Source organism: Panicum virgatum, chromosome 9K (genome assembly GCF_016808335.1).
Source record: "Panicum virgatum strain AP13 chromosome 9K, P.virgatum_v5, whole genome shotgun sequence".
In the NCBI taxonomy this organism is placed as follows: Eukaryota; Viridiplantae; Streptophyta; class Magnoliopsida; order Poales; family Poaceae; genus Panicum; species Panicum virgatum.
Genome location: NC_053144.1, coordinates 17,940,691 through 17,953,109, shown reverse-complemented (window position 1 = coordinate 17,953,109; position 12,419 = coordinate 17,940,691). Strand labels below are relative to the sequence as shown.

Sequence of the window (12,419 nt, the reverse complement as noted above, 5' to 3'; positions counted from 1 at the left end):
AGACATCCCTCCCATCGCCGAATTCGACGCCCCTGAGGGCCCGCAAGGGGGGGATAGTAGCCTGTAGGAAAACTGGGCCTCGAAGCCCATGTAATAGATTAGTGAATGTATCATAGTCACGCTTTGTAATCGTATCCTATGAATATAAGAGATTTTATTTTCATAAATTGAATGTGTGGCCCGTCGAGGCCTTGTGCGTTCGAGCCTATATTTCTTTACTTTATTTCCGTGTTCTTCGTATACGACTTAGATAAACATCTGCGAGGAAGTTCGCGTTCATAAGCAACGTAGGCGTAGGGTGGTGAGGGGGGTGCCGTATCCCAGAGGCGTAGGCGGCCCCACGACTCGGCCAGCCCCGTACCGTAGTTGCTTACGCCTCGCGTCCGTTTTTTCCAAGGATACGAGAAGCTTAGGGTCGAGACAGAAATATTTCGAAAAACATTGGCGACTTTTTGGGGACGTTCGGGGGTTCCCCCCGTAGTAGCCCCCGAGGAAGGCTCGGCTTTGCCGAGGGTAAAGCCGAGTGTACCTCAGTGTTAGCGCGCATCCTAGCCTTCGAGGGCCCGGATGGTTCCCAAAAATAGACAAGTAAAGCGTACTTCTTAACTATTTCGTGAAAATTGAAAATGCGAGTACAAACAATGCGCAAATAGTTTGGAATGCTAAGGATAGAAGCGACGTAGCTGTTGTATGTTCCAACCATTGGTGAGGACTTCGCCATTTTCGTTTGCCAGCTTGTACGTGCCGGGTTTGAGCACCTCGGCAATTATGTACGGTCCTTCCCACGGAGGTGAGAGCTTGTGGCGGCCCCTGTTGTCCTGTCGAAGCCTCAGCACCAAGTCCCCTTCGTTGAGGTCTCGGCGCCGGACCCTCTGCGCTTGATACCTTCGTAAGGACTGCTGGTAGCGCATAGAGTGGAGGAGCGCCACGTCTTGAGCCTCGTCCACTTGGTCCAGCGAGTCTTCGCGAGCTCGCTGGTTTTGTTGCTTTTGGTATGCCTTGAGCCTTGGCGATCCGTATTCCAAGTCAGTGGGGAGAATGGCCTCGGCGCCATAGACGAGGAAGAACGGAGAAAAACCCGTGGCTCTGCTTGGGGTCGTCCTCGGGCTCCAGATGACCGAGGGTAGTTCCGTGAGCCACCTCCGGCCGAATTTGTTCAGCTTGTTGAAGATTCTCGGCTTCAGTCCCTGGAGGATCATGCCGTTGGCACGCTCCACTTGCCCGTTCGTCTGTTGGTGGCAGCGTCGAACAACTCATTGGTGTTGACGGGTCGGCTTCTCGCAAGCTCATGCACCAGGTTCCTGCACGTCGTACCCTCGAGGAAAGTGTTGATGACCTCGACGTGGGTGACTCTAGGGAGCTCGGTGCACTACTTGGAGAAGCGTCGCACGTAGTCACGCAGGGACTCGCGGGGCTTTTGGCGACACCCTTTGAGATCCCAGGAATTCCCAGGGCGCACGTACGGGCCTTGGAAATTGCCCACGAAGATGTGGACCAAGTCGGCCCAGTTGTGGATCTGATCCGCAGGCAGGTGCTCGAGCCACGTTCGTGTGGTGTCAGCAAGATGAAGAGGAAGGTTGCGGATGATGACCGCGTCCTCTATCGCGCCGCCTAGCTGACACGCTAGGCGGTAGTCATTGAGCCAGACAGCAGGATCAGTCTCTCCCGAGTACTTGACGAGGGTGTTGGGTTGTCGAAAGCGCGGGGGAAAAGATGCAGTTCGAATCTCCCGGCTGAATACCCGGGTGCCCGGAGGCTCCGGGGACTCACCCCTGTCGTGCTCGGGGTCGAAGCGTCCACCCCGTCGAGGGGTGTACCTCCTGCCGTCGATGACGTTGCGGGCGTCTCCGTCGCCAGCGTTCCCACGAGTGTCGCGGATTCGCTCCCTTACGGGAACTCTCCCGATGCGATCGTGCACCGAGGGCGCCTTCGCACCGGGCACTACGGCTGCCTTGCCCTTCACCACTGGGGGTGTGTGCACAGAAACCTCGCAGTCCTGATGCGCAGTCCCATCAGGCTGCTCCGGGGCTTTCGAGCGTATACGAGACGCAGAACTCTCGGCCTGCTGCACGGCAGCTTGCTCGATGAGCTCTTGTGCCTCGCGGCGCAGGTTGCGGCCCGAAGGCGTCGATGGCTCGGGCATGGCTTAAAGTAGGTAGGCCGCAGCGACGAGCTTTTCGCCGGCCATCTTCAGTTCCGGAGATTTGTCGACGTTGTCGTCGGCCAGGATGCGCTCCCGGGCAACACGTCCCGCTGCCTGGGTGTGTGCACCACGCGCGGTACGCTGCTGCTCGAGTGCGGCGCGCAGCTCCCGGGTTTGTTGACGCTGCTCGTCGAGCTTGGCTTGAAGCTCATTGAGCTGTGCCAGCTGAGCTTGTCGCGCCGCCGAGCTTGACGAAGAAGGGGCTGCAAGCGGCACCACCGGTGGGTTTGCCTGCGCATCCACCCCGCCGTCCTTGTGGTTGCTCGAGGCGTTGTCGTTTTGCTCGTCCACGAGGTCCGCCATGAAGCACTCTCGGGAAGGATCGAAATCCCCCTCGATGGAGTCTTCGGAGCAGTATGCCGTCGCCAGCTGGAACGTGTGGAGAGCGTCGGGGTCGCGGACCCCGGAGTAGTCCTCGGCCTTCTCGGCCGTAAGGTTGTTCATGAAAAAGTCGACGTCGTCGGCGATCGAGCTCGCCGTCTCGGGATAGGATTCGTCACGAGACGATGTGATGAGGCTGCGGATCGGCAGAAGATGATGACCCGGCAGATCCTCAAGCTCGATGAAGTTAGCGCTGGTTGATGAGGCGTGGGCGGCAGCGTTACACATCCCAAAGGGGAAGAGCGACGCCAAAGTCAAGCCCCCCCTGGGAGGCACTAGCGCTGCAGCAGGTGACGATGTCGGCGCAGATGACACCGAGGCACGTGATGACGAGGCGGTGGCCCTGCTAGTCGTGATGCTGAGCAGCGACATGCCAGCCTCGACCCACGTGGGGGAGTTGTGGCGTGCCGCGCGACGCCGTTCCGCCCGTGCCTGTCGCGAACGTTGGCCCAAGCGCCTGTTGCGCCGGGCTGGTGAAGTCGGGGTGACGGGGTTACGTCCGGGTGAGAGGAGCTGCATGAGGTAACCGTTGCCGGTTGCTCTGAACTCGAGACTCCCGAACGAGATCACGCATCCCGCTGGAAGCGGATCCGAAACGCCTTTGGGGTATCGGTTGGATCTGCCAGCCATCCCTGGAGATCAAATGGGAAAAAGAGAGAAAATGTTACGCAGCGCTCCCCTACCTGGCGCGCCAACTGTCGGTGTCCCGACCCGGGGGCCCGGATCCCAACTAGTAAATGCTGCGTATTTCCTCGCCCCAGATGATGATGCAAGAGGCAATCACAGTAACGCACGGTTTATCCTGGTTCCGGCCGCGGGGCCGTACATCCAGCAAAGGGGGTGTGCGAGGGCACTGTATTATCTTGCACCCGGAGTGCTTGTAGTAGGGGATACAAGCGAGGCGAGAGAGGGAGGGAAACTCCCAAGTCTCTGCTAGAAGTGGAGTCGGTTGAGATGAGTGCTCAGTAGTCCATGAACGTCCCCTTTGAAGAGAGAAGCCAGAGAGCGAGAGACCAACCTGGCTAAAGGAAGCCCACCTCCTCCTTTTATAGTCACAAGGAGGGGCGGTGCACATGAGCGGGGGCATGGAAGTCGTCGTTTTCCCCTAAATTGCGGGGGTACAGTGGTCGGATACTGTAGGAAGTATACTGTGGGAAGGCGGCGCACGTCGCTGTCGTCCTGGATTTCGTCCTTGGTCCTGCGAAGATTGTACCGGTCGTACTGCAGTGTCCCGACGGTAGTAATGGCGCGGGACGGCCCCGGACCCCCTGGTCGGAGTGCGGGCGTGCACACTAGAAGGTCCGGGGGACACGTGGAGGTCCCGGATCTCTGAAAAGGGGGGAGGTCCGGGACTCCGACCGTGTGTGCTGAGCGCCTCTCCCGGAAGGACACATGACGTCGCCGGACTCCTTCCCCAGTGGGAGGTGAGTGCGGATGGTCGGTGTCGGCAGAACAGTAACGGGAGCAGTGCCGGGCCCGTCTTGTCCCGCATCGCAGATCCCACAGTGTTGCTACAGCAACTGGGGCGGCGGAGCGGTGACCGAAGTCAGCGGATGGGACCCCGGTCCCATCCACTGTGGGAGTGGCAGTCTGACGCCGCCTGTCCTGGGTGCCGTGGCGGAGTGGCTGGCATTTAATGCCTTCGTACGGCGAGCGGTTGGGCGGCGGGGCCGTTTGTCCCTTGCGCAGAGAGGCGGCCTCGAGCGAGGCGGAGATGAGTCACCGCTCGAGGGTAGATCCGCTACCCTCGAGCGAGACGGAGGTGTGTTGCGTGATCGAGGGTCCCGAAGGGAGCCCTCGAGCGAGGCGGAAAATGAGTCACCCGCTCGAGGGTAGATCCGCTACCCTCGAGCGAGGCGGAGTTTGTTCAGCAGGCCCTAGAGGAACCCTCGAGCGAGGCAGAGATCGTTTCGCGGGTTCGAGGGGGATGCGAATGGGCCGCACGTTGGGCTCCTTTGAGTCATTTCCTTTCTTCCGGATAGGAAGCAGGCCGTGGGCCTTTGTGGGCCCAGTTTCCTTAACAGGTGTTTGTGTTTTTTAAAACGATCTTAGTACCCCGATTAGGGTGTCCCTAATTGTGGTACCCGACATGTAGGAAAAGGGGGAGGAGGTCGAGGCGCACCTATTGGTGTACTTGGTTCGCGGGGAGATGGTCTGAGGCGGCGACTCCACGAGCTCCGGCGGCCGGCGGTGGTGGCTAGCGGCGGCCGCGGCGCTCCGGCGGTCGTGAGCGGCGGGGAAAGGTTCGGTGAGCTTCCTGGGGGCGAGGTGAAGCCGGCTGCGGGGTTGGTTTGGTCCGGGGTGGGGTGGAGGAAGGGGCTCGACGAGAGCAGGGATGGCGGTGACCATGGCGGGCGGCGGTGCCGCTCGTTCCGGCCGGGCGAGGCTAGGCGGCGGCGGGCAGGGCGACGCGACGACCCGCGCGAGCAGGCGTATCTGGTGTGCGCGGTGGCGGGGCGTGGGGTCATGCGAGCGCGGCCCGCGGCGGGCGCGCGGCAGAGGCAGGGCAGAGCGGCACGTGACGGCATTCCGGTGGCGGCGTGCGGCGACGGCATAGGCGGCGGCGCGCGCTAGATCGGCCGAAGGGCGAGCGCGTACGCGTAGCGGCGAACGAGCGAGCGAGCGAGAGGGATGCGAACGGCACTGGCGAGGACGCGCGGCACGAGCGGTGCCGTGGCTGATTTGAGCACGGGAGCGGTCCGGGAGTTTCGAGAGGAAACGAGTGAGGAGGATGACAAGTAGGGCCCAGGTGTAAGTGACTCAAAAGAAGGCTTCAGTTTGACTAAAGGTACTCAACGTTGATCGTATTTGTTCAAGTTTTTGTTAATTCAAAATTTTGTTTTGAAATTTGAAAACCATTCCAAAACCAAAATAAATTCAAGCTTTTGTTCACTTTTACCAATTCAAAGGAAATTTTAAACCAAACCATCGGAAATTTGAAAAACAAAAATTAACTAACTTCCAATTGCTTGAAAATGTAAAAAGACCCTACATTTGAAAAGAAAATTAAGTTTGACCAAACTTTAATCCAATTGGAACTCGTCATTTCATGTATTTAAAATGCTAACAAATTTTAGTTAGTGGTTTTATTCATGCATGATTAGCGCTAAATATTATGTTAAATACACGATTCACCTTAACTACAGGTGATTAACACCTGGGGTGTTACAGCCAACTCCCGACAGAGGCGAGGAAGGCGGAGCAAGGGTGGACGGCGGCGCGGGTCCTTGCGCGAGCGGCGCCGCGGCCTCGAGCTCGGCCCCGGCGGGGCCACGACGTCACGGCGGAGGCCCTCGCGCGGGGAACGGGGTCCGGCGAGCGCACTGCGGACGAGCAGCCGCGCGTCGGGCCGTGAGCAAGCTGCGGGCGGCGCGTGGCAGGCACTGCGGCTCGGTCCCCTTCCTCTCCCTCTCTCCCTCCCTCTCTGTCTGGCGGCGGGCAAAGGAGCGTGTTGGAGGTGGCGGTGCAGGTGTGGAGATGGAGCTACGACCTGGAGGCTGGTGCTATCGACCAATACGAAGGGGGCGTCGACCCGTTTTGTGGACGACATGAGATGATATCGATGCAGGGTAGATAAAAGAGAAACCGGTGATGGATATAGGAAGATTCTGATTCACGTGGAGAAGAAGCGATCACGCACCTTTCCGTTGGCCGGAGATTTTCTTGCGCTGTGATTGTGATGGCTGAAGGGTCGGTATGAAGCAACGGGTAACGGAGAGATAAGTGAAGAGAGGAAAGAACAGGATAAAAACGCTTCCTCTTCTGACCGAGGAGCTGGCCTCTCGAGAAACTTCAAGAAGAGAGGCACGTTGCATGGCTGGATGCCGTTCGTTTCTCATCCAATGCTTGAGGAAAAGGAGGTGACGTGGCCCAATAGTTTTGCTCGATTTGGTGCAGAAATTGTAGTTTAAGATTCCAAGCCTGCACCAAAATCACTGTTCGGTTAGGCCTGGTCTGGAATGAAAACAGGCCCAGAAAGGCCTTTCCCCTCCCTTTCTGGCCCGGAACAAAGCCCGGTGTCCTCCCATCCGGATTCGTTCCTGGAGACGAGGCGTGTGCGTGGAGCTGGCGGCGGGCGAGGCGACGAGGCGGCGGCGCGCATCCTCGACGGCAACCCTCCCCGCCACCTTCTCACCGGTAAGTGCCGTCATCTCTTCCTTCCCCTCTTGATTTGGAGCAGTTGCCGTCCTTTCTGGACGCTAGATGGATTCTTGATTCGACAGTTCTTGGGAGTGGGAGTGGGAGCGCGGCTTCGCTGCTGGGTCTGCGGCCTCCGTGCCGAGGCGGTGGGCGACGAGATCCGGCGTGGCTGCTCCAGTGCTGCCTCGACTCGCCACCCGCGGCGCCCGCAGGCCGGAAGGTGCTCCGGAGCTCCTGTGTGCTCGATGTTGCAGGGCTGGAAGGTGGCCGCGGGGATCGGGTGCCCCGATGTGGCCGATGCCTGAACCCCAAGGCCGCACGACGCGGGATGGTGAGCTGCTTGCTCGGCGGCGGCAATTGGTTGGAGCTGATGGCGAATTGATTACTTGCATTGTAGCTGTGACGTGCGTACGCTGCAGCTGCAGCATTGCGAGTTCTTGCCATCAACGAAGCTTGCTTGTTCTTGTTTCAGAACATTCAGTCTAATTTCACTTCTTTGCATGTGTAACATTCAGTCCAGCTTGCTTGCTTGTTTTGTTAGATGCTCTGGAATGCTTTTGTTTACTTTTGATCTATATAATAGTGCTCTTGCAGTTACTGTTACATTGAAATGGGTTCACAAGTCTATCCTGCAATATACGGATATCTGCAGAATGCTCTGCACATGGCATGTTTGTCAGGACATGCATTTAGTTACAGTTTCAATTAACTTGCATTTGTCCAGCAGTTGTATTTTGCATTTGGCTGGTAACATCTAATTATTTCTTGTCTCCAAAAATGGCACGAGCTGACCGAAGGTCGAAGGCATTGTTCATTGCATATCTGTTATATGATGAATTGCCTATGTCAGTGTTCTTGTTTCTAGTGAACTTTTTTTTAGCACTATACTCTAATTGTAAAAAATCATGGTAGATGCTGAAAATAACACTGCATCTCATGCGTAGACAACTGAAGAAGCCTATATTAGGAATGGAGTAGGCCCTTGGATTAGATAGTCACACTTTTGCAAATCCCCCCTCCCACGCCCCCTGCGGCCTTCCTTTTGATGTTGATCTGATGGTCCAGATTAAAGTTTGTATAGTTTTCACGAATAGATTGGTTCGCACCTGATATGTTCCCTTGTAAAATAGCATGAGACTAGCGTGCTAGCATTGTATGGGTTTGATGTACCTTGAAAGATTCTTTGGTATATGCTGCAGCTTGAGCTAGATAGATAGTGGAGCTTAAAAATTTATTGTGGTTCTCTAATCTAAAAATGCTCCTTTGTGTCAACTCACTCTTTTTTACCTATAGATCCCTCCCACACCGGTAGTGGCTGTCAATGCTGTTAATTGGTCGAGAGGTTCCAAGTTTCTTTCCCCATCTCCTCTGCTACAGTAGGGAGCGGCGGAAACAGGTGACCTCAGCCCAGAGTTCGATGTGATCGCTTCCCCCTCCTCTCCGGCGGCCTCGTCGGCGCCGGAGAGGGCGGGGAAGCCGGATCTTCCGCGTGCTGTACATATTTAGGCCTAGTTTAGCTAGTCTAGGTGCTAAATAAGTTTCCCTATGGAGGAGTTCAACCATGGGGTTAGTTTCTTCCCTACCGACGGCGGTGCCTGCTGTTTAGTCGGGAAGGTGAAGTTTTTGGTCCTCCGATGTGACGCCGGCGGATGTTTGTTCATCGATTCCGGTGTTCAACTTATGAGGTTTGGTTTCCTGCCTTATTGCGATGGGGTGGGTCTCCTTTTCCTTCTGCTGGCTGTTGTTGCTAGCAGCTTAATGGAGTGGATTCTTGGGTTGCTGGATCTGGTTCTGCTGCTGTTGGAGATGTGTGCTGAAGCATCTTGCCTTCGATGGATCTCATCCATCGCTGAGGAAAGGGGAGATGATGCTGGATCGAGTAGACCGGCGACTGATGCTCATGTCCCGAGAATCTCTTGCAGTTATCCAACGTTTGGAGTCCGTCTTTCGATTTGGATCGGGAAGATTGGTGGTTTGATGCTTGAGCATGCTTTCTGGCGAACAGTGGGAAGGAGTCGGCAGCTCAATCTCAGGAAGAAGAAAAATAGTAGGGACCTTTTTGTAATTTTAGGATTACTCAGGGTCTTTTCTGTAAGAATGGGATGTCCTGTGCTCATCTTTATCCTTTGATATATGTTACATCCTATTTTTCGCAAAAAAAAAAGCTGTTAATTGGTCTTATATTTTAGAAATAACTGACATTTTTTGTCGTTGCAATTTCAGGTCCAGAACACTCATATTTTCATGGAGTTGAAGGGCTTTGCCGGTTTACCTACTGCAAGTAACTTCTACAAGTTTGGATTAACAAGACTCTCTCCTATACGCTACTATATGTTACCAGATGTGTATGTCATGTGATCTATGAAATGTTGACGTGAGTTGAGTATTGTACTATTTATTCCCTGTATATGCAACATCGCTGTTTCTGCAGTTTGGATTAATGAATGGTCATGCTTTGGGTCCATGGGGAAGTCGTATTTTCCTCATGAATACTTGCTAGTTAGTGATAAGAAGAAAACCAGATAGGAATTGATCTCAAAAGCTACGAATGTATGTTAAATTATTTAAATGGTGCATTGTGGAACAATTTGTATGTACCGGATGTGGAAAGTTTGTTTGACAAGTTGCTGCTGGTAAATTGTGTTTGTGCCCGATGTCGAACAAGTAGCTGCTGCTAAAATTTGATTAGTTGAAATCCTATTGAAGCCTTGTTTTTGTTCTCTGTGCTGCCGAACGCATGTTTTTATTCCTTGTGACTTTGATTCTGCCCAGAAATGGATGTTGGATTAAGTGACACAGCCGGATTCACTTGATCCTGGCCTGGATGAAAAACAGGCCCGGCTTCAATCCTGTGGTGCCTTAGGCCTCGTTCGGTAAGGCCAGAAATGGCCTGGAACGGCCCTCCGTTCCGGCTGGATCGGCTTGGCCCGGTTTAGAATCGGGTCTAACCTGGAATCAGCGTTCGTTTCGGCTTGGCCCATGAATGCATCTAGCCCGGTTTGGCGCCCCCTCCCCTTTCCATGGCCCGGATTGCATCCAGGAGCCTCACCCTCCGGCGCGGCTGGCGACGTGAGGAGACGACGCGGCGACGGCGACCTCCTCCCATCCGACGTGCATGCTCTCCGCCGTCTTCTCGCCGGTAACGCGTCGCCCTGGTCTTCCTTGCCCTCTTCTCTCCCTCGGGCACTGGGGTTCTTGGCTTCTTCTTGGTCGTGAGGTGGTAGGAGATGTAGAGGAGGGGGAGCAGGACGAGCAGGGAGGCGGATCTGGAGAGATGGGCTCCGGCGAGGTGTCCTCGGGCTTGTTTGGCAGCGTCATGGCCGGCGTGCTCGGGGCCAGATTCGCGACGGTCCCGCAGGGCGACAAGCTGCACGCGGTGCTGGAGCATGGGTTCCTGGGTGCGATTGCGTATTCAGATAGAAGCTGTTTGTTACTTGCAATGATGCATCTTGCTCTACATTGTACTGGACACTATTTTTACAGCTTGCCAATGACAAGGACTACTAGCGACGGATTTGGCAAAACTCTTGTAGGTGCGTGCACAAATGTTAATGTTTTTTTATATAATGAGCAAACGGGTCAGATGAGTCCTGTACGGTATGTGTGAACATCTCGTGGAAAATATGCTATCTGGTGCAGTCGACCCTCTTGGAAGGAAAAGGGACTTTTGGCAAATAATATGCTTGCTTCTGTAATTTCTAGAGTAGTCACAAAGAGTAAAGTCCTGATCCCTGTATAATGTGGTTGCTTGTGAATTATGACGAAGGACAGCCTAACAACAAGCTTTTTGTTTAATCTTGTTGCTTGATCAAGAAGCTTGTCCTGTGTAGTACATGATTAAGCAAAGTTTTATGTATCACAGCAGTGTTGACTTTTATATCCAGTCTGCTGGTTCTTGTATAAAGTTACACTATCTGATTGAGTAACCTGTTTCGGCTAGATTATTTTGTGTCGATTGATTGTCGTTAGACTACGGAATAGCAGGAAGTAGTAACTTAAGGATGCCCACTGACCCTTTGGTTCATCAATCTGAATAACAACATTGTTAATTTGTACTTTTATACTTGTATACTATCTCATTTCCAAATTTCTAGTTACTTTGTGCTTTTATTCAGATTGTAGCAGCAGTTCCTAGAATTGGTGAAGACGAGCCACCAATGGAGAAATGGAGAGAACTTGAGGCACTATTACTTGCTGGGAGATACGAGCTGGTCTGACCACAATGTAGTTTTAGATGCTAAACTGTATTTAATATGGCTACTCCTATGTTTTTTCTCTTCCAACTTGTAGTTTCAGATGCTAAACAATATTTATTAGCTTGTTCGTCGTTGAACTAATAAGCAGCCTGTCATGAATTTATCCATGAGCTAATGGGTACTATGGATGCAAGAATCTATTGTGCATCATAGCTCTGTTTTACTTCTTTTGTGGATGAAACTCTGTTTTATCTAAAACAGGCCAGTGACACACCTATTCAGGATCTGAACACTCATTCCAGTTCAGGATTTGAACCAGGCCAGGGTTGGAAATAGGCCAGTGACACACCTGGATTCACTGGACCCTGATCTGGATTGGATCCGGGGCAGAAAGCAAAACTGAGCAACCGAACAAGGCCTTAATCTTCCCTCAACCTAAAAGGTTCAAATGAGGGTTTCACTTTCATAAAATTGGGTACCACGTAAAGTAAATATACACGGCACTAAAATTATGAAGAGAAACATAAAAGATGGTTCACCTAGATGGAACTAGGTGTATACTCCTAATAGTAATAGGGGGAGTACCTCGCACATTAGGAACACTATTCTTTTCATCAGCTTAAAGCAAGTTAATCAGACACACTGTTGATCGGGCTAATTGGAAGCCTACGCACAAAGGTCACAACTTTAACCATCATTAATGTTTGGGTGGGGGCAAAAGTACCTCGCGCATTATGAACACAATTCATTGGAGGAAGTTGTTTTCTTTTCATCAACTTGAATAAAGCAAGTTAATCAGACACACCGTTGATTGGCCTAATTGCAAGCCAACGCACAAAGGGCACAACTTTAACCATCATTAATGTTGAGGGCACAACTTTAACCATCATTCTGTTAAAAAAACCCATCATTAATAGTTTCATTGCATAGTTATCTAGAACAAAAACTAGATAATCGTGCCGGATGAGTGTCACGGAGACGAAACTCCCATCACATCCAATGAAACTCTCCCTTCTCACTCTTCATAGATATGTTGTCATATCAGTAAAATTAAATGCCCATGAAACTCCACTAAACTGGCTTAAGATAATGCTAGTTAAGCTTATCTCCATGTCCCCACCCCCATAATACAGTCAGTCAATATGATTTGCTCCAATAACAACCTTCTCTCCAACAATGGTTTGGAACAACAGAAACTTAGAATTACTTATTAGTAGGGGTGTGAAAATTGGTTATCCTTATGTGCACCTCCAACCCTCTTTAGTTCAAGTATTTGTATTATCTTTTCAAAATAATTTTGAAAAAGTAATAAAAATACTTGGACTAAAGAGGATTGGAGGTACACCTAAGGGTCACCAATTTTGCACCCCTACTTATTAGGCCGTATAAATGGAAGCTTATTTGCGGTCATGTGTCAATAATGCTAATTTATATGACAGGAATAAAATATGTATAGTACTTGATGCAACTATATGACAGCCCATTTCAAAGTTAGCTCA

At 52.5% G+C, this 12,419-nt stretch overlaps 2 protein-coding genes across 7 annotated transcripts; both read left to right on the top strand.

The window, feature by feature from the left end:
- The first annotated feature begins 6,145 nt into the window (after positions 1-6,145).
- LOC120650538 lies at positions 6,146-9,362 on the top strand. Of its 5 annotated transcripts, XR_005665656.1 has the most exons (4): positions 6,146-6,721; positions 6,808-7,055; positions 8,647-8,771; positions 8,948-9,362. XR_005665656.1 is itself a non-coding variant. In XM_039927694.1 (3 exons), exons 1-3 carry the CDS (start codon positions 6,544-6,546, stop codon positions 8,707-8,709), a joined length of 489 nt encoding a protein of 162 aa, XP_039783628.1. In that variant the 5' UTR covers positions 6,146-6,543; the 3' UTR covers positions 8,710-8,941. The 5 variants fall into 5 exon arrangements, 2 of the variants coding, with proteins under 2 accessions (XP_039783628.1, XP_039783627.1); XM_039927694.1 differs by lacking the exon at positions 8,948-9,362 and having other exon boundaries at positions 8,647-8,941; XM_039927693.1 differs by lacking the exon at positions 8,647-8,771 and having other exon boundaries at positions 6,148-6,721.
- A 340-nt stretch (positions 9,363-9,702) lies between these two features.
- Positions 9,703-11,130, top strand: LOC120648558. Of its 2 annotated transcripts, none has more exons than XR_005664990.1 (2): positions 9,703-9,863; positions 10,840-11,130. XR_005664990.1 is itself a non-coding variant. In XM_039925306.1 (2 exons), the coding sequence occupies exons 1-2, from the start codon at positions 9,840-9,842 to the stop codon at positions 10,857-10,859; spliced, it is 438 nt and encodes a 145-aa protein (XP_039781240.1). In that variant the 5' UTR covers positions 9,703-9,839; the 3' UTR covers positions 10,860-11,130. The 2 variants fall into 2 exon arrangements, 1 of the variants encoding a protein (XP_039781240.1); XM_039925306.1 differs by having other exon boundaries at positions 9,703-10,257.
- The last annotated feature ends 1,289 nt before the right edge of the window (positions 11,131-12,419 follow it).

Bases quoted from the DNA above. Each gene is read 5' to 3' on its own strand.
- LOC120648558 (XM_039925306.1), top strand. From the start codon at position 9,840: ATGCTCTCCGCCGTCTTCTCGCCGGTAACGCGTCGCCCTGGTCTTCCT. The intron at 10,258-10,839 runs GTGCGTGCACAA...GCTTTTATTCAG, and splicing joins ATTTGGCAAAACTCTTGTAG to ATTGTAGCAGCAGTTCCTAG.
- LOC120650538 (XM_039927693.1), top strand. From the start codon at position 6,544: ATGAAAACAGGCCCAGAAAGGCCTTTCCCCTCCCTTTCTGGCCCGGAA. The intron at 6,722-6,807 runs GTAAGTGCCGTC...TTGATTCGACAG, and splicing joins TCCCCGCCACCTTCTCACCG to TTCTTGGGAGTGGGAGTGGG. The intron at 7,056-8,947 runs GTGAGCTGCTTG...TTGCAATTTCAG, and splicing joins AGGCCGCACGACGCGGGATG to GTCCAGAACACTCATATTTT.